Consider the following 27,805-nt stretch of genomic DNA (forward strand, 5'->3'; position numbering starts at 1 on the left):
TTGATGGTCCGAACTGCCCGTTCTGCCTGGCCGTTGGATGCTGGCTTGAACGGGGCAGATGTGATATGTTTGATCCCGTTGCGGGTCATGAATTCCTTGAATTCAGCACTGGTGAAGCACAGCCCATTGTCGCTGACTAGGACATCAGGCAATCATGGCTCGTAGGCTTTCAATAGTGGCCGTGAACGTGCTTACACACATTATGGCACATTCAATCCATTTGAGTAAGTGTTCACAACCAAAAACATTTTGCCTCGAAATGGGCCCGCATATTCTACCACGGTTTGGAGGGCCATGACCACAAACTTAGCGGTGCCTCTCTGGGTGCATTGCTCAGCTGAGAGCAAGTGTTGCAGTGGCGCACACATGACTCTAAATCTGAGTCAATGCCATGCCACCACACATGGGATCTGGCTATGCCTTTCATCATCACAATGCCTGGGTTAGGTGCTGTGCAGTTCACATATGAATGTATTTCTGCCTTTCTTGGGCAAGACCGCACAATAGACAATCCGCCTGCAGGGACAACTCGTCTTTGCGTCTGTGGAACAGTTTAATCGCCTCCTGCATCTCCGCTGGGACACCGGACCAGCTCCCATGGAGGACACAGTTTTTTACCAAGGACAGTAAAGGATCCTGGCTGGTCCAGGTCCTGATCTGGTGGGCCGTAACGACGACTTCTCATTCTCGAATGCCTGCATGACCATGAGCACGTCCGCTGGCTGTGCCATTTCCACCCTGGTGGTGGTCAATGGCAGCCGACTGAGAGCATCTGTGCAGTTCTCTGTGCCCAATCTGTGGTGGATTACATAGTTGTATGCTGACAGCGTGAGCGCCCATCTTTGGATGCGGGCAGAGGCATTGGTATTAATCCCTTTGCTCTCAGAGAACAGTGATATGAGCAGCTTGTGGTCAGTTTCAAGCTCAAACTTGTGGCCAAACAAGTACTGGTGCATTTTTTTCACCCTGTAGACGCACACCAGAGCCTCTTTTTCAATCATGCTGAAGGCCCTTTCAGCCTTAGACAAACTCCTGGACACATAAGCAACCGGTTGCAAATTCTCCGATTCATTAGCCGGTTGTAACACACACCCGGCCCCGTATGACGACGCATCGCAAGCTAGCACTAATCGTTTACAATCGTATACAGGACAAGCAGTTTGTTTGAACACAACAGATTTATGGCTTTCTTAAAGGCAGCCTCTTGTGATTTCCCCCATACCCAGTCGTCTCCCTTGCGCAGTCGCGCATGTAGGGGTTCTAGCAGGTTGCTTAACCCAGGTAGGAAATTACCAAAATAGTTAAGGAGTCCCAGGAACGACCGCAGCTCTGTCATGTTGTGTAGTTTTGGCGCGTTCTTGCTGGCCTCCGTCTTGGCGTCGGTGGGTCTGATGCCGTCAGCTGCGATTCTTCTTCCCAAGAACTCAACGTCCTGTGCCAGGAAAACACACTTCGAGTATTTCAACCTGTGCCCCACGCGATCCAACTGACTAAGAACCTCTTCCAGATTCTTCAAGTGCTGGATGGTGTCCTGACCTGTAACCAGTATGTCGTCCTGGAAAACCACGGTGCAAGGAAACGACTTTAGCAGGCTCTCCATGTTCCGCTGGAAGATAGCCGTGGCCGACCGAATCCCGAACGGACACCAGTTATAGATGAACAGACCTTTGTGCGTGTTGATGCAGGTGAGGCCTTTCGAAGACTCCTCCAGCTCCTGCGTCATGTAGGCCGAGGTCAGGTCCAGCTTGGTGAACGTCTTCCCTCCAGCCAGGGTCGCAAATAGGTCGGCTACCTTGGGTAGCGGGTACTGGTCCTGCAGCGAAAAATGGTTAATCGTTACTTTATAGTCCACACAAATTCTAACCTTGCTGCCCTCCTTAGGTACCAGGACAATCAGACTGGCCCACTCGTTGAATTCCACCGGCGCAATGACACCTTCTCGTTGCAGCCTGTCCAGCTCAATTTCCACTTTTTCACGCATCATGTACGGTACCGCCCGTGCCTTGTGATGGATAGGTCGTGTACCAGGAACCAAATGGATCTGCACTTTTGCCCTCGAGAAGCTTTCAATGCCTGGCTCGAACAATGATGGGAACTTGCTCAGAACTTGGGTACATGAGGCGTCGTCGACAGACGAAAGCGCTCGGATGTTGTCCCAGTTCCAGTGGATTTTTCCCAGCCAGCTTCTGCCGAACAATGTGGGGCCATCCCCTGGCACAATCCACAGCAGGTGTACATGTACTGCTCCATCATAGGAGACTTTGACTTCTGCACTGCCAATTACAGGGATTAGTTCCTTGGTGCAAGTCCTTAGTTTGGTGTGAATGGGGCTGAGCTTGGGCCTGTGTACCTTTTTGCTCCACAGCCTGTCGAAGACCTTTTTACTCATTATGGACCGACTCACACCCATGTCCAGTTCCATAGATTTTGGAATACCGTTCAGTTCAACTTTCAATATTATTGATGGACATTTCGTAGTGAATGTGTGAACCCTGTACACTTCAGTCTCGGTACGAGTCTCCAATTCAGCCTGATCCACAGTGGATCGATCTTCCTCTGCAACGTGGTGCTTTGCAAGGTTTTCAGCTCGCCTGCACATTCGTTGGAAGTGGCCCATAGTTCTGCAACCATTGCACGCGTAGTGCTTAAAGCGGCATTGATGGGGCCGATGATCACCTCCGCAACGCCAACAAGGTGTTAACTGTCTCGCATTAACGATTGATGGCGGACTCTGGGTCAACTGAGTTCGGGCCGCAGCAGCCGGCGTGTACGTTCTGCCCTGTACATTTCTGCTCAAAACCGACGTTACTTTATGCACAGTACTGGCCGAAACTTCTTTACTCTGCGAAATCTGTTTGGTGTTGTCGCTGGTGGACATAAATGCCTGGGCTATTGTTATGGCTTTACTTAGATTCGGAGTTTCTACAGTCAACAGTTTGCGAAGGATTGTCTCATGTCCAATGCCCAGTAATCTCTGAGCATTTGTTCTAGGAATCCCTCAAACTCACAATGTTCTGCGAGGCGCCTTAGTTTGGCAACATAGCTCGCCACTTCCTGGTCCTCCGATCATTGACACGTGTAGAACCGATATCTTGCCATCAAAACGCTTTCCTTAGGATTTAGGTGCTCCCGGACCAACGTACACAATTCTTCATAGGATTTCTCTGTTGGTTTTGCCGGGGCCAGGAGATTCTTCATGAGGCCATTAGGTTGTTGCCCCACAGACAGTTAGGAGGATCACCCTCTATTTGGTAGCGTTCTCGTCCCCTTCCAACTCATTGGCCACAAAGTATCGGTCGAGTCTCTCAACAAAGGCCTCCCAATTGTCCCCTTCTGAGAACTTCTCCAGGATGCCGACTGTTCTTTCCATTTTCGCGCGGTTGTTCATTACCCCATCGCCAATTGGTACACTCGTAATTTGGATGTAACTGAATACTGTGTACAATGAGCAGGTGTGACCTTAGCTCCTTTAATAAGACTCCAGAGTGCAGGTACCTCGTGGGTGGCCTGCTTATATACAGTGCTCCCAAGGGCTGCTGGGATCCCTTGGGACTCCAACAGGTGAGCCCTCTGGTGGTCAGGTGAAATGCAGGTTACAAGGGATTAAACACATAACAGTTATGGTAGTGGATGGTACTGCAATCAATGTTCCCTTTAAGCTGTGCAACTCCTGTACAGCCGGCTCACTGGCTTTTAAATAGGAAAAAACGCGCATGTGCGGTAATCTGAATGGGCTGTACAGCCCCTTAAAGGGGCCGCGCACTCAAAAAAAAATTGAAGGGAGCATTGACTGGAATAAAATTGTGTTATACCCACCTGAAAATAGTTGATATCGGCCTTTGGTGCTAAAAAGAAGTGTTCCATTGACTAAAATCTCACACGTTGCAAAAGAAAATTACGAAGCTCTTTCCAGTGAAGTAAAAATTGTATTGCACAGAGTATTATATTCATGCAATGACTTTACCAGTAACATAAGTATGGAGAAAGCACTTTGATTTAAAGTGCGGAGGTGCTTTAATATTTCCCGTAATCTTGTAAAACATCGTTGAACTTTTTCGTTGTGTTTGCATTGAAAATCCCCAAAGGTTTTCCTGTTGGCTCACTTAGTAGATGCACTGCCTGGTGATGACCAGCAAGATTCTGTGGTGGCTTCTTATTTCTGGGCAAGGTTAATTGAGCTCAACCAAGCTGGGACTCGAGTAACTGCTGTTGGTCTTGTCACCGCTGAACTAAATGGGGGTTAGGGGGTGGGGTGGGGGTGGCAGGAGGCGGGAGGGAAATCAGTTGGGCATTCCTCTCCTGCCAGCAACCTCTTTGGTGCCAACTTCACTAACTCTGTTCAGGTACGGTAGCACAGTGGTTATGACACTGGACTAGTGACAATCGGAGATGTAAGTTCAATATCTCGATGGCAATTTGTGAATTTGAATTCAGTTAATTAAATTAAAAAGCCAGTGTCAGTGATGGTGAACATAAAGATAACGGATTGTCATAAAAACCCAAGTGGTTCAGTAACGTCTAGACCGAAAGGAAAGAAACCTGCTGGCCTTACACGGTCTAACCTATATGTGACTCCAGTGGACTCTTAACTGCCTCCGAAATGCCTTCAGTTGTATCAAACTGCTTCCACAAAGAGAAGTACAATCCACACGGACTGCAGTGGTTCAAGAAGGCGGCTCAGCATCACTTTCCCAAGGGCAATTAGGGATAGGCAATAAATGCCGGCCTTGCCAGCGACGCCCACATCCCGTGAATTCATTAAACTAAAATCCTTGCTGCTTTATCCACCTACCAGCTGTACTGTTTCAACTCTGATTTTGTGATGCTCATTAGGGCATTGCCATTATTCACAGATTTATTTTAAGTGTGCTCTCGTACCGTGAGTCAGAAGGTTCTGGATTAGAATTCCACTCCAAAGACTGGAGAACCAACTCTTGGCTGAGGGAGTGCTGCACTTTTGGAGGAGCTGTCATTCAGATGAGATGTTAAATCCTGCCAGATCCCATGGCACTATTTCGAAGAAGAGCAGGACAGTTGTTCCCTGATGTCTTGGCCAATATTTATCCCTCAAGTAACACCACCGAAACTATAATGATCTGGTCATGTATCTCATTGCTGTTTGTGGGAGCTTGCTGTGTGCAAATCGGCTGCTGTGTTTCCTACATTACCAAGTGACTACACTTCAAAAAGTACTTTATTGGTTGTAAAGCACTTTGGGAGGTCCTGAAGTCGTCAAAGGTGCTCTGTAATTGGACGCCTTTCTTTTGTTTCTCATGGGATGTGACATTCATTCAAGACAGGACAATGTTAATAGTCTCTATACTCCAACCTGTCTGAAGCTCTTTTTCAGTAGTGCCGGGAACAACTGTAAACATGTTTCATTTTTACTGTTGACAGTAAAATGTGTATTTTTTTTCCAAGTGTAGGAGGGTTATTGTTACTTGGAGTTTTATAAGTAACACTTAATGAGCACAAGATAGCAACAGAAGAGTCCAGATAACCTCATAAACCAGAGCAGGCGAGAGCCATTTGTCAGCTACATCTGAACCCATCAATCAGTAGATTTCTGCTCTTAAAACATCAGGTTTTGTTTTTCTCGTGTTTTAAAATAATAGTAAAAAGATGAGTCAAATGGTGATGATTGTCAGTTAAGTGGTTTTTCCTTGTCTACATATGCTTTCCTCCCATGGGTACAATGCTGAGAGTGGCAAATTAAACAAAAGCAGACGACGAATAAAAACATCTTGTTAACTGCTTGTTAATGTCTTCAATCCATGTTCCCGATTTGCACTGTGCCTGACCTGACCTGAACCCACCTGTATTTGTGCAATCTTAAAAACATAAGAAAGGGGAACAGGAGTAGACCATTTGGCCACTCGAGCCTGCTCCGCCATTCAATAAGATCATGCCTGATCTGATCTTGGCCTCAGCTCCACTTCCCTGCCCGCTCCCCATAACCCTTGACTCCCTTATCTTTCAAAAATCTGTCTATCTCCACCTTAAATACATTCACTGACCCAGTCTCCACAGCTCTCTGGGGTAAAGAATTTCATAGATTTACGATCCTCTGAGAGAAGAAATTGCTCCTCATCTTTGTTTTAAATGGGCGACCCCTTATTCTGAAACTGTGCCCCCTAGTTCTAGATTCCCCCACAAAGGGAAACATCCTCTCTGCATCTACCATGTCAAACCCCCTCAGAATCTTATACAGTTTCAATAAGATCACCTCTCATTCCTCTAAACTCCAATGAGTATAGATCACTTACATTAGCGAGGGCCTTGTGCCTGTCAGTGAGGGTAGAGATCTAGTCACTGCTGCCAGTTCCCGGGCCTTCAGTCTGTTGTCCAAAACAGCAGCTGGCAGGCTGCCAGCCCAATCCACATCCTACTGGCTTTGAGGAATGAAAAGAATTCTGGCTGGCCTCGATTTAAAGTAATTGGTAGGAGGTCTAGAGGGAATTTGAGGGGTGGTGGGGGTCTGGAACTCACTGTTTGAAAGGGTGGTAGAGGCAGAAACCCTCACCACATTTAAAAAGTACTTGGATGTTTACTTAAAGTGCTGTAATCTACAAGGCTACGGACCAAGAGCTGGAAAGTGGTATTAAGCTGGATAGTTCTTTGTCAGCCGGCACGGACATGATCGGCCAAAATGGCCTCCTTCTGTGCTGTAAATTTCTATGATTCTATGAGGGATATGAGGGGGACCTCTTAAAAAAAGCAGTGACTTTTGCACTTAAACCATAATGATAATGCATTATATGATTTATTTTAGTGACTTTTATTTTGTTGACTGTTACCTGAAAATAACACACTTTAGAGATGTAAATAAAAAGCTACAGTTCATTTTATTTCAGAATTCATAGGTTTTATTTATTTTGCTCCATTTCTCTCCTCCTTTATAAAGGCATTGACCATTGCATGCTGGTGTACAATTTCATAGATGCCTAATGGGCAGCTAGAGTTACTACATGGGACCTCTGGCTCTTGTCTCCAAACTATTTTATATGATGTGGAGGATAATTTTATCTTATCATCATAGGCGGTCCCTCGAACGAGGATGACTTGCATCCACATGAGTTCACAGATGTTTCAATGAAGGACCTGATGTTCCAGTCCTGAACTCCAGTTGAGGGGGTGGAAGATGCCTGTGCGTGGATTTTTTTAACGTGTGGTTACCATTGCACACCAGCCACCACACGGGTTTGACAGAGCTAGTCCTTTATCCAGTGGCAAGGGTTAACCAGGATGACTGGAGACCTGCTCTGCTGCATGGACCTAGTGTGCGCACATATCGCAGTGTGGGCTGGCCCAGTCTGCCCCTGAGCCCTCGGCTCTTCTGGGCCCTGTACCCTCAGCTGTCGCACCTCCGCCATGATCTCTCGCCGCTCCTCCGTCACAAACCAGTGCAGCAATACAGCACTTTAAGAGGACGTGGACATCAAAATTAGGAAAGCTTACATTTTTTAAAATTTACTATATTCTGGGGCGATGACAATTTAGTGCCCAAATGACCATCATGACTTAGATCACCCAACCCAGCGTAGACTGAGTTATCAAACCTTTTAATCTGCAAAAAAAAACATTTATACAGTGCCTTTCGCGAACTCAATGTCCCAAAACGCTTTACAGCCAAAGGAGTACTTTTAAAGTGTAGCCACTGTAGTAATGTAGAACACAGGGCAGCCAATTTGCGCACAGCAAACTCCCACAAATAGCAATATAATAATGACCAGATAATCTGTTTTAGCGCTGTTGGTTGAGAGATAAATATTGGCCGGGACACCGGGGAAAACTCCCCTGCTCTTCTTCAAATAGTGACGTGGGATCTTTTACGCTCGCCCGAGACATCTCACCCGAAAGATGACATCTTCGTCAGGGCAGCGCTCCCTCGGTATTGCACTGGAGTGTCAGCCCAGATTTTGTGCTCATGCCTCTAGGGTGGAACTTGACTCCTGACCTTCTGACTGAGAGGTGAGAGGTGTATGGCCTAATCCAGCATCAAACACCTGAACTAAGCCGTTGGAGGAGTATTATATCTAGTCTTTTATTTAAGTTCTTAACCTTGGAATAATTGTCTGTAGAATAATACCAACCTGCTCTTACTACAAATGCTGTAACCTAAGACTGTCATTAGCACATAAAAACACAAATTCAGTGGACTTTTAATGAAGAGCAGTTAAATTCTTAATTGAAAAAGTTAGATTATAACACTTTCATGTTTTGTTGAACTAATCTAGATGATTGCCGTGACACAGTCTATTTGCTTAGTTGATTATCTGAAATTTTGCTGATTAAAAAAGCAAATAAAAACTGATTATAGTACAGGCGGAATAACTAGGTGATTAACAATGTATTGCAGTTTTACTTGGTAATGAACTGCTGGAAGTCAGAACATAAATTATTTAGAATTTACTAAGTATTTTTTTTTTCAAAGTTCAATCTTTTTTGTACATCTACAAAATATAAGGGGACAAAAATTGCAATTGGAGGCTTTTTACAAAAGCACCTGGTGGTCCCGGAGGAACGAACACTTGCGCTCTGAGGCCTGGATGCGCAGTCCAGCGCAGAGGCCCCTCATCCGGGAGCCTGGGATCACATGGGCCTGGACCACCAATCAAAATGGAGTATTCTCATTCATAGTAATGGGAGCCCCCTCCGAACTCCCATTACTCTCAATGAGAGTACTCCTAAAATCAAATGCAACACAAATATAAATTTTTAAAAAGCACTTAAGGCTAAAATATGCAAACAACCCACCAGCGCCCGATTACCGCCCAAAAGACCGCTAAGATTCCCAACATCATCAACGCCGAAAAATCCCTCCCCAAAAAGAAATCCGCCCAGCAAAAGAAAATGGGCGTTGCATCCCGATTCTCGGTGAAAAAGTGGAATCTTGGGCTGATTGGATGGTTTTTAAAGAAAATGGGCGATAATTAATAAATTTACTGAAAATTTACCCTGAGGCTGCGGTTTGGGCCTCGGAGGAGAAAAACACAAAAAATATTTTTAAAAAAACATAAAATAAAAAATCATAAAAACATTCTCAGGACACTTTTCACTTAAATCACGACAAGAGAATTTTAAAATAAGTAGTAGAAAACCAATTACTTACCTTTTTCTTGCAGGGCTACTACCTACCACCCAGCTCCGCTGATTCTTGTGGGCGTGTTTTTTTTTATACTTACCTACGGGTCGCCGCTGAGCCAAATATCGTGCCAGAGCGATCTGTGGACGGTGCACGCCGGCGGTCCACTCCCCAGCGGTACTTCGAAACTGCCGGCATAACTCAGCTGAGGAATTTCTCGCCGACCCAGTTCTCGCCCAAAATGGCCAAAACCGCCAAGAAACCGGACAGCGAAACAATGCAAATTCTAGCCCTTAAGTTTAAAAAAAAATTTATAGAATTTGCATTGAAAATTCAAATGTATTTTTTAGAATTAAAAAATAAATTTACCTTCATAGACAGGGTTTTAAATATAAAAATAAGTAATAACATTAATTTTTTTCTATCTATTAAAACTCTTACGCTGGCAAAAGCAGGCCTTCCGTCTGCTTTTACCAAGCATTTGAAGAACATTCGCTGGGCAAGAGTTGGGCAAATAGCCCAACTCTCCGCCCGTGAAGGCCCTTCTCCCGGGGATGCATGCGATCTGTCAAAAGACATTTTGACACTTTGACGGATCGCAAGTGGCGAGTCTCTGTGCATGCGCTTGGCGTGCCTCAGGCCGGAACTCGCGACCCCTCTTCGGGTGCGTGCGCATATCATACACACCCGGACAGGCCGCAGTTTCCGGGCCAATGAAAAATGCATTGAAATTCCAGCAGCTCAGCTCTGCCACTGGAATTGCAGTCAGGCGTGATTTCCACCCGGCTGCTTGACCTTGCCTTGACCCTCCCCCTCAATCCCAAATCCAGGAGACAGGGTCATGTGAATGAAAGGGGCAGATGCCTGCGGAATTTGGAGTGGCAGACTCGGGGGTGGTGGTTGGGGCAAGGGGAAGTCCACAAGGAGGGAGGATGGGAAAGCACAGTCTGCCCCTAAAATGCTGAGTTCCAAAACACAATCAATCGCCCTCAAATTAAATGCGCCACGAAAATAGCATACTTGAGGCCCTCGTAAGTGCCCAGGTGCCATCTTTTTGCAAGCGTGTCTACTGTTGTTAGACTGACTGTATTACGGGATATGGGGCAACGGCAGGTACAGGTTGAACCTCCCTTATCCGGAACTCCCTTATCCAGAACCACCCCTCGTTCGGAATCATTCCCAGCCGCCGGGTGTCGCATGCGCACACGTGGCAGGTCAAAGCCCTCGAAAAATATCAATGAAAGAAAACTTGCCCATTTGCGCTTACAGTCCCACAATAAATTTACTCAAAATCCTCTCAAAATATTCATGTCAAATAAATTTACCCAACTTCGGAGTTGACACTTCGGGGCCTGCCGACACCTCGGGGCCCACTGGCCCACCAACACCACATTGACTGACTGACTGTCTGACTAACAGTCGTTCCAGCCAATCGGCGCACACACACACTGAAAACACGTGACTTTCCCTTATCCAGAAATATCCCTCATTCGGAACAGGCTAGGTCCAGAGGTTCAACCTGTATGTGGCACTGGGTCAGAGATCAGCCAGAACAGGCTCAAGGGACTGAATGGCCTACTCCTGTTCCTATGTTGGCCGTGCAACAACAACAACAACTTGCATTTATATAACGCCTTTAACGTAGTGAAATATCGCAAGGTGCTTCACAGGAGTATGTTGAGATAAAAAATGTGACACCGAACCGCATAAATAGAAATTAGCGCAGGTGACCAAAAGCTTGGTCAAAGAGATAGGTTTTAAGGAGCGTCTTGAAGGAGGAAAGAGAGGTAGAGAGGCAGAGAAGTTTAGGCAGGGAGTTCCAGAGCTTGGGGCCGAGGCAACAGAAGGCACAGCCACCAATGGTTGAGCGATTATAATGAGCGATGCGCAAGAGGGCAGTATTAGAGGAGCGTAGACATCTCGGAGGGGTTGTGGGGCTGGAGGAGATTACTGTGTTAGGTGGGAGTGAGGCCATGGAGAGATTTGAAAATAAGGATGAGAAATTTGAGATCGAGGCATTGCTTAACAGGAAGCCAATGTAGGTCAGTGATTACAGGGGCGATGGGTGAGCGGGACTTGGTGCCAGTGCAGCCGAGTTTTGGATCACCTCTCGTGACAATATTCAACAATATTAAAAAAAAATTAGATTTACAAGCATTAGTTTAATTATCTGGAATTTACACTAATATGTGAAGAACAATAATCTATCACTTCAGGCTTTTTGATTTTAAACCAAGCCAAGAAGTCAAGCTAAATATCCTTTTACATCTACAGTAACCACAGTCCTCAAAATTTTACAGACCTAGAACTTGTCCGCTTGGAATCTTTTCACTCCAGTAAAAACAAGTTCAACTCTGTAAACTTCTCTTATTATTATGTAAATCCCTAAGTCCCACACCTGTTTTGGACTCCATTCTCTGAACATCCCCCGCCAATACATTTCACCCTGAGAGCTTAAACAAAGGTGATGCGAACTGCTGCTTTGATTCAATCCAAAAATTAAAAAGCAGAAGGTTTATCTACTAGGACAAATTGATTGATGTCATCTTTAGAGCAGTGAAGTTTGAAGGCAGGCACAATGGAGGCTTCCAAAAGAATGACAGTTCTTCAAATATAACTGGATGGCACTTGACATGGCACTATATGACATCTCTGACCATTATTTGGCTTGCAATATTGAAAGGAATATCAAGCACGTGTCAGCTGTGGCTCAGTGGGTAGCACTGAGGCAGAAGGTTGCAGGTTCAAGTCCCACTCAAGGGACTGAGCACATAAAATCTAGACTGTTGCTCCAGCGCAGTTCTGAGGGAGTGCTGCCCTATTGGAGGTGCCGTCTGTCAGATGAGATATTAGACCGAGAGCCCTGTCTGCTCTCTCAGGTGGATGTAACAGATCTCTTGGCACTATTTCGAAGAAGAAGAAGTTATGCCTGGTGTCCTGGCCAACATTTATCCCTCAATCAAATAACTAAAACAGATTATCACATTGCTGTTTGTGGAAGCTTGCTGTGTGCTAAATTGGCTGCCATGTTTCCCACATTACAACAGTGACTGCACTCCAAGAATACTTCATTGGGTCTAAAGTCTGGTGGTTGTTGAAAGGCGCTGTGTAAATCCAAGTCTTTCTTTTATCTTTTTATATAACAAGGCCAGCTGGAGTGCTATTAATATCTCAGATTGGCATCGGGCACTAGTCAAAAGATTCAGATTCTCTTTGGGATCAGATTAAGCAAATTGTATCTTCTGCTGCAAACCACCCTATTCTATCCCATCCTGTCTCATCCAAAAATGTAACTGCCTAACCATTGACTCAAAGCCAAAGCCTGAGTGAACGTTTTATTATAACAATGATGAAAAAGAGGATACACTTTGGTATATTTGAACACAAGGTGAGGAAATACTTTTATATTACACCACTTGCCAAATAAGAGGACACTTGCACCAGTTTTCCAGCAGTCGAAGGGGAAGATCAGTAAAGATTGCACAGGCTTCACGAACTGGTGAAAAAGTTGCTTTAGACATCAGGTCCAACTTGAACATTCTCTTCCTGAGAAAGGAGTCACGTGGATTCTTGGATCGATATGAAAACTCAGTTGAGGAGGATAGGTTAGCTGAGTTACAATGACCACTGCTCTTGTGTTATTTCATACGTTATTAGTTGCTTCTAACAATAGAAACATCTGATTAGATTCTGTTCGTGAGTATAAGATTTTCTTTACTTTTATCTGTGGCCAGTTTCTTCATTGCGTCAGCCGGAGGATTAAGGAAGATATAATGCCATCGACATTGGCACTTCCACTTGCCGCTCTGCAACAATGTTGTAGCAGTGCCAGAGTTCTAAAATGCATTGATATTAATAAACAATACCTTTTCACAGGCTTACAATAATCGCAGAGTGCCAACTGCAGCTCCAGAACTTTCCAATGGATGAACATTCCTGTCCCCTCATCTTCTCCAGCTGTAAGTATTACCTCAGTCAAACATAATTCACGTCGGATAAAAATCTAATTACCCACCGAATTATTTTTGTTTTAGGCAGCTCGGTTGTTTGCTCTTCGGAAGCCACGAACTGTGTTGGTGGTGCTTCAGCATGTTGTATCCCAGGGTGATTCCCAGTTAACAGTTCCCAATCTTAATGTGCAATCAGGGAGTTGCTGAAGGAACGTTGACGAGAACGCTATTGCTCTCGCTCTCTCATCCTTTAGCAAATGATCTGTGTGAAACTTTGAAAATAACGTAGAGGTTAATCTCACCCTTTAACCTGTCACTCATGAATAAGAGTGGTTCGATTTGACTCTGACAAATTGTATCAAAGATTGACTTGATCATGTCAATTATATAACTCAGCCAGGCTCTATACTTCTGGGCCTTAAATGGCTGAACGCTGGTCCTTGAAGACAGTTTCCCAATGTCGCTATGCATATCATCCAGAGCAATTCTCACATCATAGGTTTTTTTTGCCTCCCTACTCCACTATCCATTTTGGAGGCGGGCACTACAGGCAGGCTGTAAGGGCCAACGTTCAGCCATTTAAGGCCCAGTGCCTGACCTAGTTATATAATGGACGTGACTTCTGCCAACAAAATTAATTGGTTGCGCATGCGCAGTATCAATGTTTTTTTGTCTTATGATATTATAGTCTCTCTCTTTACAACCGTGGGTTCTACACATTGCCCAGCACTAATTCCACACTCTGCTTTTGTGATCCGATCTCCAAATGTGGGTTTATTCGCCATCCTCGTTCAACATGTAACATTTTGGATAAAGGATAATTCACAACATATATTCAAGCTCAATCTTTGTACAAGTAGTTTCAGATTATGGATTGATCCCTTTTCACAGCAGCTGCGGCGGGAGCTAAACCAGAGCCGAGACTCCTGGTGGAAGAAGTCGAACAGTGACAGAGCGGCGATTGTGGTCTCGGTTCGAAGTGCAGTTCAGGATTGTAACACAGCAGGGGGATTACGGTTAATGGACTCATATTCACCAATATTAATGAATTTTCTTCTTTCCTTTTGATTAATCAAGGACAATCAGCATGGATTTGTTGAGGGAAGGTCGTGTCTGACTAACTTGATAGAATTTTTTGAGGAGGTAACAAGGAGGGTCGATGAGGGTAGTGCATTTGATGTAGTGTATATAGATTCAAGCAAGGCTTTTGATAAGGTTCCACATGGCAGACTGGTCACAAAAGTAAAATTAGCCCATGGGATCCAGGGCAAAGTGGCAAGTTGAATTCAAAAATTGGTTCAGAGGCAGGAAGCAAAGAATAATGGTTGATAGGCGTTTTTGTGACTGGAAGGATGTTTCCAGTGGGATTCTGCAGGGCTCAATACCCAGTCCCTTTCATTTTGTGGTATATATCAATGATTTAGACTTGAATGTAGGGGGTATGATTAAGAAGTTTGCAGATGATACTAAAATCAGCTGTGTGGTTGATAATGAAGAAGAAAGCTGTAGACTGCAGGAAGATATCAATGAACTAGTCAGGTGGGCAGAACAGTGGCAAATGGAATTCAATCCGGAGAAATGTGAGGTAATGCATTTGGGGAGGGCTAATAAGGCAAGGGACCACACATTAAATGGTAGGACACTGAGAAGTGTAGAGGAATAAAGCGATCTTGGAGTCCATGTCCATGTATTATGAGGGGCCTAGATAGGGTGGATAGAACGGACCTATTTCCCTTAGCAGAGTGGTCAACAACCAGGGGGCATAGATTTAAAGTAATTGGTAGCTTTAGAGGGAATTTGAGGGGAAGTGTCTTCATCCAGAGGGTGGTGGGGGTCTGGAACTCACTGCCTGAAAGGGTGGTAGAGGCAGAAACCCTTATCACATTTAAAGGGTACTTGGATGTGCACTTGAAGTGCCATAACCTACAGGGCTATGGATCAAGAGCTGGAAATTGGGATTAGGCTGGATAGCTTTTTGTTGGCCGTCGCGGACACGATGGGCCGAAATGGCCTCCTTCCATGCTGTAAACTTCTGATTCTATGATTCCCTTCATACGGAGATCGCGCTCCATACAAATAAATCTCCGCAACCCTCCCCTGCAAAATGATTAAACATTAATACTTAAACCAGCCCGCAATATTATTATACATTATTAGACTAACAAATTTATGCGATATTACGATATTGTAATACAAAATAATTAAACCACCACAGATTTCTGCAATATTACGATATTGTAATACAATAATAATTAAACCACCACAGATTCATGCAATATTACGATATTGTAATATTATAATAATTAAACCATCACAGATTTATGCGATATTATGATATTGTAATACAATACTAATTAAACCACCACAGATTTATGCGATATTATGATATTATAATACAATAATAATTAAGCCACCACAGATTTATGCGATATTATGATATTGTAATACAATACCAATTAAACCACCACAGATTTATGCGATATTACGATATTGTAATACAATAATAATTAAGCCACCACAGATTTATGCGATATTATGACATTGTAATACAATACTAATTAAACCATCACAGATTTATGCGATATTATGATATTGTAATACAATCCTAATTAAACCATCACAGATTTATGCAATATTACGATATTGTAATACAATACTAATTAAACCATCACAGATTTATGCGATATTACGATATTATAATACAATAATAATTAAGCCACCACAGATTTATGCGATATTACGATATTGTAATACAATACTAATTAAACCATCACAGATTTATGCGATATATTATGATATTGTAAGAGAATACTAATTAAACCATCACAGATTTATGCGATATGTTATGATATTGTAATACAATACTAATTAAACCATCACAGATTTATGCGATATTACGATATTGTTATACAATAATAATTAAACCACCATAGATTTATATGTGGAAGGCACCTTCCGCTTCGTTAGCAAGAGCTTTTGGTTCTGTCACTCTGTTGGCAAATACATTTGTAAAGATCTCCTGTGATTCCTATTACTATTGAGGTCATGAAGGAGATCCTCTAGAATGTGGTTAAGGTTCCACTCGAAATATCAAACAGAAAATGTTTATGATGTTGCTGCACATAACATCCAAAGGCATTCTAACCATCTGCACCCACACAACCCGTCCCCCTGCCTATAATGAAAGTGCTTTGAAATTTTCTTTTAAATGCTAAAAGTTACAAGTTAGATAGAAATTAGATACTGTGAGAGTGGGATGGTGGTGGATGAGGAAACAGTGTGAACAGAACTGAAGGAATTTAAAAAAAATTAAACAACATTATTCAAAACAACAGGATAAAAATAGTTTATAATTTTAGAAGAGTACTGATGATATTTGCTCTTCAAGGAACCTATCTGCACAGATAGGTCAGGCAGCATCTGCTGAAGAGAGAAACAGAGTTAATGTTTTAGGTCTGTGACCCTTCGTCAGAACACAGAACTGAAATGTTAACTTTCTCTCTCCACCCGCTGAATATCTCCAGTATTTTCTGTTTATATTTCAGATTCTAGCATGCCTTTTTTTTAATCAGAGATAGGCTTTGCTTCAATTCATTCCTACACTACAACAGTGAGTGCTCTTCAAAAGTAATTCATTGGCTGTAAAGCACTTTGGGACGTCCCAAGGACGTAAAAGGCGCTATAGAAATGCAAGTCCTTTCTTTCGTTAACCAACAGTATGCAGATCAAGCAGGTTAGTTCCAAAGCACATTGGAACTAACCTGTTCGTCATTGAATATATTTCATCATCATAGGCAGTCCCTCGGAATCGAGGAAGACTTGCTTCCACTCCCAAAGTGAGTTCTTTGATGGCTGAACAGTCCAATACGAGAGCCACAGACCTTGTTACAGGTGGGACAGACATTCGTTGAGGGAAGGGATCAGTGGGGCTGGTTTGCCGCGCGTTCCTTCCGCTGCCTGCGCTTGACCTCTTCATGCTCTTTGCGTTGAGACTCGAAGAGCTCAACGCTCTCCCGGATGCACTTTCTCCACCTCGGGCGGTCTTCGGCCAGGGTCTCCCAGGTGTCAGTGGTGATGTCGCACTTTATCAGGGAGGCTTTGAGGGTGTCCTTGTAACATTTCCGCTGCCCACCTTTGGCTCGTTTACCATGAAGGAGCTCTGCATAAAGCATTTGCTTAGAAAGTCTCGTATCTGGCATGCAAACTATGTGGCCTGCCCAGCGAGATTTTTGAATGGAGTCAAGGGTTATGGGGAGTGGGCAGGGAAGTGGAGCTGAGTCCAAAGTCAGATCAGCCATGATCTTATTAAATGGCGGAGCAGGCTCGAGGGGCCAAATGGCCTACTCCTGTTCCTATTTCTTATGTTCTTGTGTAAAGCACTGTAAATATAAACTGACTTAAGTTTAGACATATTTTTAAAACAATAACGTGATTTCATAACTGAATTATGAATGCCTTCAATATGAGCCACAGTTTAGTAAACAGTGTTAATAATTTATTATAAGATCTGCGATGAAACGCTGTGTATGTGACTTGAATTGGCAATTATCCTAGATGTGCAGCACAGGGATTCCCCGGGTTCTTGCAGCAAGCCGGTGCTGACAGGATGGTGTTTTTCTGAATCCCACACTTGATTCAAAGCACGGGGGTGTCTGGGGGCGTGTTCCCTGAAGGATCTTTTGAAATGTTAAATTCAAAAAAGTGTGAAATCTGCTGCATTATCTGTCATGAGCATTATTCTGGATTGGATTGCACAGCGTTGCAATTAAAGCGGTCCTGTTGTGTTATAGTATCTTTCATGGAGACCGCAGTCATCGTCAGCACATATTTCACTAATTCAAAGGACATTGTAGCATTGCAGGGTTACCACCCGTCTGGTTTCGGGGCTGAAATGGAATGTTTTTTTTTTGAGTGGGGCGTTTAAAGATTGGTACAGAGTGAAAGCCCAGGTTGTAACAGACAATCGCTTGATCTGTTGCTCTGAAACCATCTCTCTCTGCATTTAGTGGAGGAGTGTAATCGGCTAATTGTTCTACGAACTACGGAAAGGTGAATTTCAGAAAAACACGTCAGGAGTGCTTCCACTGGCATCATCACCAGCAGTCATTTTTATATTTAGAAGTCTTTAAAGGGCTATAAATTCAGCTCGGTTTGAGGCAGCGCTCGGTCGGTAAGAGCTGAGTGGCCTGTTAGCGCCCATCTCGGGCACTAACAGGTGGCGCTAAGCAAATAAATTTTTAGCTCTTTCTTTTTTCAAAGTAAAATGTAAATGTTTTCCACTTTGGTGCCTGATGATGTGGAGGCATTCATTGCTGGGGCTATTACTATGGCCCTCCTTTATCATGCCATCTGTCTGGTTTTTCATTTGGTAAAAGGTGGCAAACACAAGTGGATGGAATACCAAAATACCAATACTTAAAATAAAAGGTCATTGGGAGCTAGTGTTACTATGAAACACCCAAAAAGCTTCCATCTGTTTTGCTGTTATATTTTAGAGACATCCTCAGTTTTAGGTTCCTCAGTGGATGTACACATCTACATGCTTTGGGAACTACTGAGGTAGACATGCTTGTTTGAAGTAGACAATCTACTAGTCCCAATAAAATCCCCAGTAAGGTTTTTGTGATTGTTCAATGGATAAATATGACATGTAATGTGATACGTCCTTACTATACAGTATAAATGCACACGAGGCCCATGCTTGAGAGAAGGTCAGTCTATGACCTGTCCTTTATTCCTTAGCACTCAAGTGATGAAGGTGGGTGGAGCTTCCCCTTTTATACCTGAAGGTCCAGGTTGGGAGTGTCTCCCACCTAGTGGTCAGTGTTCTCACAGTGTACAACTTAGGTCAGATTATACATGGGTTACAATGCTGGTTGAATACATGACATCACCTCCCCGCCAAAATCTTATTGGGATCACAGGTTGAGTCTCTCTGGTGGTTTACGCTCCCTTGTAGAGCGCCTGAGTTGGGGCTCCGGTTGTTGGGCGCTGGCCTGAGTGTCTGCTGTTTGCGGTGCCTCAGGCCTATCCAGACTGCCCACAGTGATTGGGCTCTCCTCCCTTTGGTTCCGGTGTTCGGTCACCTGTAGTGGAGTGTTCTTCCTCTGCTTCTTCTATGGGGTTGCTGAACCTCCTTTTTTTTTGATCCACGTGTTTGCGGCAGATTTGTCCATTGGTAAGTTGGTAAGTTTAACTACCAGAATCCTATTTCCCTCTTTGGCAATCACAGTGCCTGCGAGCCATTTGGGCCCTGCAGCATAGTTGAGGAAAAAAACAGGATGATTTACATCAATACATCGCGCCCTCGCATTCCTGTCATGGTAGCCATATTGTGGCTGGCGCCTGCTCTCGACAATTTCTTTCATGGTGGGGTGTATAAGGGATAACCGGGTTTTGAGCATCCTTTTCATTAACAGCTCTGCGGGTGGAACCCCTGTGAGCGAGTGTAGTCGGGATCTATAGGCCAACAGGAGGCATGATAAGTGGGTTTGTAAGGAACCCCCTTGGATTCTGAGCATCCCCTGTTTGATTATCTGCACTGCTCGTTCTGCCTGGCCGTTTGAGGCTGGCTTGAGCGGTGCCGTTCTGATATGGTTAATTCCATTGCCTGCCATGAAGTCCTGGAATTCAGTGCTTGTGAAGCATGGGCCATTGTCACTGACCAAGATGTCCAGTAGACCGTGGGTGGCGAACATTGCCCATAGACTTTCTACTGTGGCAGAGGCTGTGCTTGAATTTAAAATGACACACTCGATCCATTTGGAGTAGGCATCTACGACAACCAAAAACATGGACGCGTGACCAAGGCTTGGCGGGCCATGGCCAGGGGCTAAGGGGGGCTTCCCTGGGCGCATTGCCCAGCTGGGTACACGTGTTGCACCTGCGAATACAAAGTTCCAGATTTGCGTCTATCCCTGGCCACCAAACGTGTGACCTGGCAATTGCCTTCATCATGACAATGCCCAGGTGCTCATTGTGGAGTTCTCTGATGAACACCTCTCTGCCCATCTGGGGCATGACTACGCGGTTTCCCCATAGTAGGCAATTGGCCTGAATTGAGTGTTCATCCCTGCGCTTGTGAAATGGTTTAAATTCCTCAGGGCATGCCCTGTACGTGGCTGCCCAGTCCCCATTCAGGACACATTTCTTGACTAGAGACAATAGCGGGTCTCTATTTGTCCAGACTTTAATCTGATGGGCTGTCACGGGTGAGCCTTCGCTTCCGAAAGCTTCAACAGCCATGACCATCTCAGCAGCATGCTCGGTAGCCCCCTCAGTGGTGGGTAGTGGGAGCCTGCTGAGTGTATCGGCGCAGTTTTCGGTGCCCGGTTTGTGCCGAATTGTATATTCATAGTCGGCTAACATGAGTGCCCACCTCTGTATGCGGGCCGATGCGTTTGCATTTATGGCCTTGTTGTCGGCCAAAAGGGATGTTAGGGGCTTGTAATCTATCTCCAGCTCAAATTTCCTGCCAAACAGGTACTGGTGCATTTTTTTTACTGCATATACACATGCAAGCGCTTCCTTTTCTACCATCCTGTAGCCCCGTTCTGTCTGGGACAGACTTCTGGAGGCATAAGCTATCGGCTGTAACTGACCCTTGGCATTAACATGCTGCAACACACACCCGACCCCATAGGACGACGCATCGCACGTTAACACAAGTTTCTTACATGGGTCGTATAGTGTTAACAGAGTGTTGGAACATAACAAATTGCGTGCTCTATTAAAAGCGCTTTTCTGGCTGTCCCCCCAGACCCATTCATGACCTTTGCATAGGAGCACGTGTAGCGGCTCTAGCAGTGTGCTCAATTTAGGAAGAAAGTTACCAAAATAGTTCAGGAGCCCCAGGAACGAACGCAGCTCCGTCGTGTTACGGGGTCTGGGTGCTCTCTGGATCGCTTCTGTCTTGGACGCAGTAGGGCTGATCCCGTCTGCTGCTACCCTCATCCCCAGGAATTCTACCTCTGGAGCTAGGAAGACGCACTTCGCATTTTTCAGTCGCAGCCCTGCCCGGTCCAGTCTGCGTAGCACCTCCTCCAGGTTGTGGAGGTGTTCTTCAGTATCGTAACCCGTGATGAGGATGTCGTCCTGAAAAACCACCGTCCCTGGAATGGACTTGAGGAGGCTTTCCATATTTTGTTGGAAGATCGCGGTGGCCGAGCGAATCCCGAATGGACACCTCTTGTACTCAAACAACCCCTTGTGTGTCGTGATGGTGGTCAGCTTCTTCGACTCACTCGCCAGCTCCTGGGTCATGTAAGCTGAGGTCAGGTCCAATTTTGAAAAAAGTTTGCCACCGGATAGCGTCGCAAAGAGGTCCTCCACTCTCGGTAGCAGGTACTGGTCTTGGAGTGACACCCGATTGATGGTGGCCTTGTAATCGCCACATATCCTGACCGACCCATCCGCCTTGAGCACCGGCACGATCGGGCTCGCCCAGTCACTGAATTCGACTGGCGAGATGATGCCTTCCCTCAGCAGGCGGTCCAATTCGCCTTCTATCTTTTCCCGCATCACGTACGGCACCGCTCTGGCCTTGTGGTGTACTGGCCTGGCGTCCGGGTTTATGTGAATCACTACTTTGGCCCCCATGAAAGTGCCGATGCCGGGTTGAAATAATAAGTCAAATTTGTCCAGGATCTGTGAGCATGATATTCGCTCCACAGAGGAAATTGCATTGACATCGCCCCATTTCCAGTTCATGACAGCAAGCCAACTCCTCCCCAGTAGTGCTGGACCGTCCCCTGGGACAATCCAGAGTGGCAACCTGTTCTCCGAATCTTTGTGGGTCACGACTACTGTGGCGCTGCCTAGCACTGGAATGATCTGCTTTGTGTAAGTTTGTAGCTGTGCGTCAATCGGCGATAATTTTGGCCTCCTGGCCTTGGACACCCACAACTTTTCGAACTGTTTGATACCCATCAGGGACTGGCTGGCCCCCGTGTCTAACTCCATTGATACTGGGATGCCATTGAGGAGCACTTTCATTATTATCGGTGGCGTCCTGATGTATGAACTGTATACGTTCTCCACATGAACTCGCTGAAATTCAGCTTCCAGCGATTTCCCCCAGCGTTCAATTTCTGCAGGTATTTTGATCATCTCTGCAAACTCCGGCTGAGTGCGTGCCTCCACGCATCCAACATGAGCTGTTGTTTGAAACAAAAGGTCCCTTGCCAGTCGATCATCCCTGGCTGCCCCTGTGACTGTCCTTGAGTGTGCCATTAACAGGTGTTGATGGCCCCATTACTGGCCGCATTGTCCCTTGCAATGGCATGAATCGCCGTTCAGCTTGCCATTGTCTCTGTCGAACTCCCCCTCTGGGTTCGACTACATGTTGGGGCATGCCCGATTGCCCTTGTTTGCCTGGAGAACTGTGTGTGCTTTAACAATGTTGAATCTCTGTCCCAACCATTCCTTAACACAGTACCTCTCGTCTGTTCTGCTAGTGCCATGCTCGCATGATTTAAATCCCAGTTTCTCGTCGCCGTTGATACGTCCTTACTATACGGTATAAATGCACACGAGGCCCATGCTTGAGAGAAGGTCAGTCTGTGACCTGTCCTTTATTCCTTAGCACTCAAGTGATGAAGGTGGGTGGAGCTTCCCCTTTTATACCTGAAGGTCCAGGTTAGGAGTGTCTCCCACCTAGTGGTCATTGTTCTCACAGTGTACAACTTAGGTCAGATTATACATGGGTTACAATGCTGGTTGAATACATGACATAATGCTTGGAAAGCTGAGTGATATGGACCAATGACATCCCAGTTTCTATCCTCAGTCTGTCCTGAGTTAGTCAATCTCAGTGGAGGCAGACTGAATGCTGCAATAGAAGGCAAGTGTCTTTATAGATGGCCCATGTGATCCCCTGGATTGGAGAGAATGTCAGTGTTAGCGTTAGTGTTTTCTCAGAAGAATCACTCAACACTCAGAGTCGGTTCCAATGCTGATGCGGCCTTTATTACGCTTAGCGGGGAGGAAATCACAAGACTGAGTCCAGGCTTCTCTCCACAGAACAAAGGGTTACATTCACTTTTATATGTTTCACAACAGTTACAAACAGTTTACTACAGTTACACAGCCCATCACGGCTGGACACAAGCCAATCACAATGATTATAGATTACATATAGGTTCTTTTAACCCAATAGAATTCCCCTAGTGTCTCGGGAACCATGTGTTCGTCTCTTGTCAGCTTGGGCTGATTGATGACTTTACAATAGGAGATAGGTTCTCTCACTAGTTCTTTCTTCTTGGAGAAATAATTGGTTTATAACCTTGTTTACAGGAGATGGGTTCTCTTATCTCTTTCTTCCTGGGGAATTAATTGGTTTATGGCCTTGACTACGGGAGATGGGTTCTCTCCTCATTATTCTTATCCTGCATCCAAGGCATTCCTATAGTGGGCCTCACAGGGTTATTGCTTGGTCATTGAACATTCAACAGTTCACAGCTTGACTACGTGATTTCCCATCATGCCTGGGCAGCCATTGTATGTGTGGCCACTTTGAATTTATATGCGTTTAGATATATCTAGCAGGTGCCTAATGCCTAGTATTCTGGTATATTCTAAAGGTGCCTACCTCCTACAACAACTCCCCCTTTCGGTAAAGGGACTAGTCCTAGTCCCCTTTTAACCGACCATTCGACCTTTATTAGATTTTGTGCACAGCCCGGTACTCCCTGCCTCAACGTGCTGGCCAGTCACGCGGTTTCAGGAGTCCCAGTTGCTTAAATCGAATTGACAAAGGCCAAATACTCCTGCCCCCTTATAAAACAGGCTTGTTTAGTATCCGGGGAACGGTGATTTGTCCGTCTTCGTTGTGCGTGGTGTCTGCATGCCTGGCAGGCCATTATGCCCCATGTTATTGTATCCCGACCAGTATATGTGAAATTATTCAAATCCATGGGTGGATGTTCACATTTATTCCCCAGTCCCAGACCTTTCTCCACCAACTCTGACTTTGTAAGTTTACCTCGGTATCTTCTTCCAGTACTTTGATTTTAGTTTGTAGTTGGTGGTAGAGCTTTACGGATTGACCCACTCTGAGCCTCAACTCTCGTAATACTTCGGTTAGATGTGGGATAAGGACCTGATCTGGTTCGTCATAATCCTGTAAATGATCATGGAGCTGATCGGTTACCTCAATAACTTCGGACTTCCGGCGCCTAACCTGGGTGATATGCGCTTGCCCGATCGCGACAGGTCGTAGTGGTGTAAAGCAAAAGTTTGGCTGTGGTATAGGGCACTGCAGGTCATTATACTGGAATGAACGCTCAGTAGTAGAGACGCAGTATCTTCCCTTCCCTCCGTAGCCTGCCCTCGCAAAGTGCATGTGTGCGGGCACTATTTCTAGTACACACCCGTCGGTTCGGTTAAACCCGCACTCGTCTAGCTCCCCTCTGCCCACCGGGTGAGGGCATACTGTGATTTCCCACTTTTGCTTGCAATCTGCTAGGGAAATCCTGGTAAGTATGTTGTTTCGACGAACGGCAGAGGTGGTGGTCAGGTAGTAGCGTATGGAGACATTTTCCCGTATTATTCCGATATTCTCTCGTTGGTATAGGGGGAACGGCCCTGAGTCCGGCGTGGCTATAGGGATCATCAGGACTATCCCTATCCCGGTAGTCCTACCCATCTGGCAATCTGGAATTGCTGGATATACTCTGGTCAGTCCCTTCAGAGTACAATTATCCAGTGTCCCCCTTTGGTTAGCCAACTGAGCTAAATGTGAACTATCTATCCAATCGGGTACTTCCCCGCGTTGGATCTGGTCGAGATAGTGGCGGATCTGTCCCACCATCCACCAGACCATAAGCGTGACAGAGTTGCCCCTGTCTTTGTTTTCCCTGTATCTTCCTGTTCTCTATCAATGAGGTGATTGATGGTTCTGGCGTGAGCTTCCAGGACTGAGATGCCATCCAGCTGGATTTTGGCACCCTCCTTTCCTAGGTTGGCTTGGTCTTCCTGGTTTTGCTCCACCCTCTCCAATAACCCCTTCATCACCCCTCTAAGCTGTTCCACCCTCTCATTTAATCCTTGTATGTCTATCGAGTTCACTACGTAGGTCCCTGTATTGAAAACGGTAGCAACATCATTAACTATTTCCCTCTTCATCCTGGGGGCTAACCCCTGTCCCCGGAACCTACTGGCACCCATTGCATCGGCAGCCTGCTGCATTACAACTTTACTTAATACATTGTACATCTTCCTTGACTGTTCTGTACAGTATTCCGGCATCTGGATGCCTGAAATATTGATCAGAACAGGCACAATTTCATGTTTAACATTATCATACAACAGTTCCCCCTCGTTGTACATTACAATCCCATTCTCTGGTCCCTTCGTAGTTATGGGGCAAGGCAGTTCCTCGGGCAATGTAGTGATTCTTATGGGGCGCGGTGTCGGAGGGGGTGAGAAACATACATACAGTGACATTGCAGCCGCCCCCGCCTCCTCGTAATACCCACACAGCCCCATTCCCTTCTTGCGGATGACTGATTGCTGGGATTGTCCCGGAGGCGTGCAAATTATGCCGAAAGTACATTCATCAGGCCCTTTGACATCCCTCCGTTTAATGCATCTGCTCCTTATACCCGTGGAGCACTGTACACATACTCTGATTCTTATTAGGATTCTTATTAGGATTCACTTGTAACCATGCATTAAAATAAGTCCTGTCCTTGCTCCAGTCCTTGGCTGCTGGGATGCACATTCCGTCCGTTAAATTAAACAAGACTCCATAGTTCATGTAGTTGTTTATTTCCAGCGTGCTCTGCTGTCCGTCGGTGTTGCCCAGGGTACGTGCATGTCGCAGGGCTATCCATATTACGAGTAGCGCCTTTCGTATTCCCATTCCGGTAAGTATTATCTGTAATTTTAAACAGACGGCCTGGTCGTCACCAGGGGTTAAGTTTTTTTGCTCTACGAGTGTCCCTGTCACCCTGCAAAATCAGAAGCACAAGGTTATAATCGAACCATTTCGAGCTGAATCTGTAGGGCGTGCGCCCGTGTCTTTACCCACTTAAATATTACCTAAACTCCTATGACAAAGGCCAAAGCTATTCCTCCAAACATCGCTGTCTGCTTTACCGTTAGGTTGGGTTTGTGGACTACACCTACCCACCGTGGGGTACATTGGCTCTATTGCCAGAGGTGATGGTGCTATGGCTGCGCACTGCACTATCCGTCGAGTCCCGTTATCTCTTCCAGCCTGTTTATCTTAGCTTTTAACTCTTCAATTTGTTTTATTGAGTATCTATTTCTTTATTGTATCAGGCAAGTATTATTACATAAGCTAGTTCTGTTTTTATTTTTGTTTCCTCTGTTAGGTGAGTCTTTTTTTTCCTATTAAGAAATCCAAATTAATAATGTTCAGTATAAAACGGCTGTCAATGGAAAGGGTTAACTCCTTTCCAGGTTTGTAAGAAGACCTGATGTCATTACGTGACTTCACGTAATCATCTGAAAAAAAGTCTTTGTGCCTTCAAAACTGGCTTCGAAATTAGGAATCCGTTAAACAGCATAAATCATTAGAGTAAACTCCAATGTTTTCTTAACTTCTAATTCAAGTACTTGCCAAATAATTTTTTTTTATTGTTTTAAAACAAGACCACACATACAATAGCAATTTTGTTTACTGAAATTCAATTCTGCTTTTTTTTATTTCTCTCTTTCTCCTCGTTATCTTCAAAACCCTCCTGCTTGTTTAGACTGTTCGGGACTTTTTTTGATAAACACTGTCCATTTTGGAAATCTTTTCAAACTGCATTGAAACTTTTTCATAATTTAAAATTCGAATCCATGTAGAGTGTTTTTTACTTATTCCTATTTTTTTTTCCTTCTAATTAAACCAATATCTTTTTCACAGCAAACATCAACTAGTATTTAGTAAGTTATGTCTTTTTCCATTTAGTCCGTTACATCTTTTTTTTCTTTCTTCAAATTAGGTTTTGTATTTTACACGGAGGGTTCGTAACTCCATAAAGTTGTTAATTTAAAATCATTTGTTTACTTTCAAAGTGGCGTCTTTATCTTTTTCTTTTTCTCCATAACTGGAATGGAGTCCAGCTTTGAGAGTTTGAGGGCTGCCTTTCGTTATCTCAAAATGCTCCAGTTTCAAAGTCGTTACTGAAGCTTGCTGTTTTTAACATTTTCCAAAAGTCCCTTTTACACCTTCGCAGATAGCTCGCCACTCGCCCAGAAGTTTGACCTGATCAGATTTAATTTAATAATTTTTTTTTTTTGAATCCACCTCAGTATTTTCTGTGCCTTCTCTGAATATCTCAAAATCCCAATTCAAACTTTGTAATTTCAATCTTTATTTAAAACTTTTTTTTTTTGCTAGAAGCTCTTTTTTTTTAAAGCATTCTTTATCTCATTCCGAGACTAAATTTATGTCTTTCAACCCAATCAATCATTGCATGTTTTCTTTCGGCAAGTAAGTGAGCGTGTCAAATAAATCTTTTGCTCAACAAACCTATCCTTTATTTGTTTATTTTCCTAGCTCCGTAACTTATCATCCGAATAAATCCACACCTGCGTTTCTAACTTAAATGTCTTAAAACTTCCCACATACAGGACAACATTACAAAGGATTAAAAAAAAACTTTCACTCTGTTTCTAAAATAAACAGACACTTGCATTCCTCTTCCAACCAGGCTTTCGGAACATGAAAACATAAAAAATTCATTCTGCAGTCAAAAATCACACAGACACTTCTCACTCAACGATCAGACATTTACAACAGTCTCTCTTCTTGTTT

General features: G+C 44.6%; 1 protein-coding gene across 2 annotated transcripts in view; it reads left to right on the forward strand.

Annotated features, from left to right (window-relative positions):
* LOC139274890 (gamma-aminobutyric acid receptor subunit gamma-3) overlaps nt 1–27,805 on the forward strand; it is an 859,347-nt gene that overhangs the window by 328,033 nt on the left and 503,509 nt on the right. For both annotated transcript variants that reach the window (XM_070891613.1, XM_070891614.1), the window contains exon 5: nt 12,962–13,044. In XM_070891613.1, coding sequence (XP_070747714.1) covers nt 12,962–13,044 — 83 coding nt within the window. The remainder of the gene's footprint in view (nt 1–12,961; nt 13,045–27,805) is intronic.

The sequence above is a fragment of the Pristiophorus japonicus genome, chromosome 10, assembly GCF_044704955.1.
Source record: "Pristiophorus japonicus isolate sPriJap1 chromosome 10, sPriJap1.hap1, whole genome shotgun sequence".
NCBI lineage: Eukaryota > Metazoa > Chordata > Chondrichthyes > Pristiophoridae > Pristiophorus > Pristiophorus japonicus.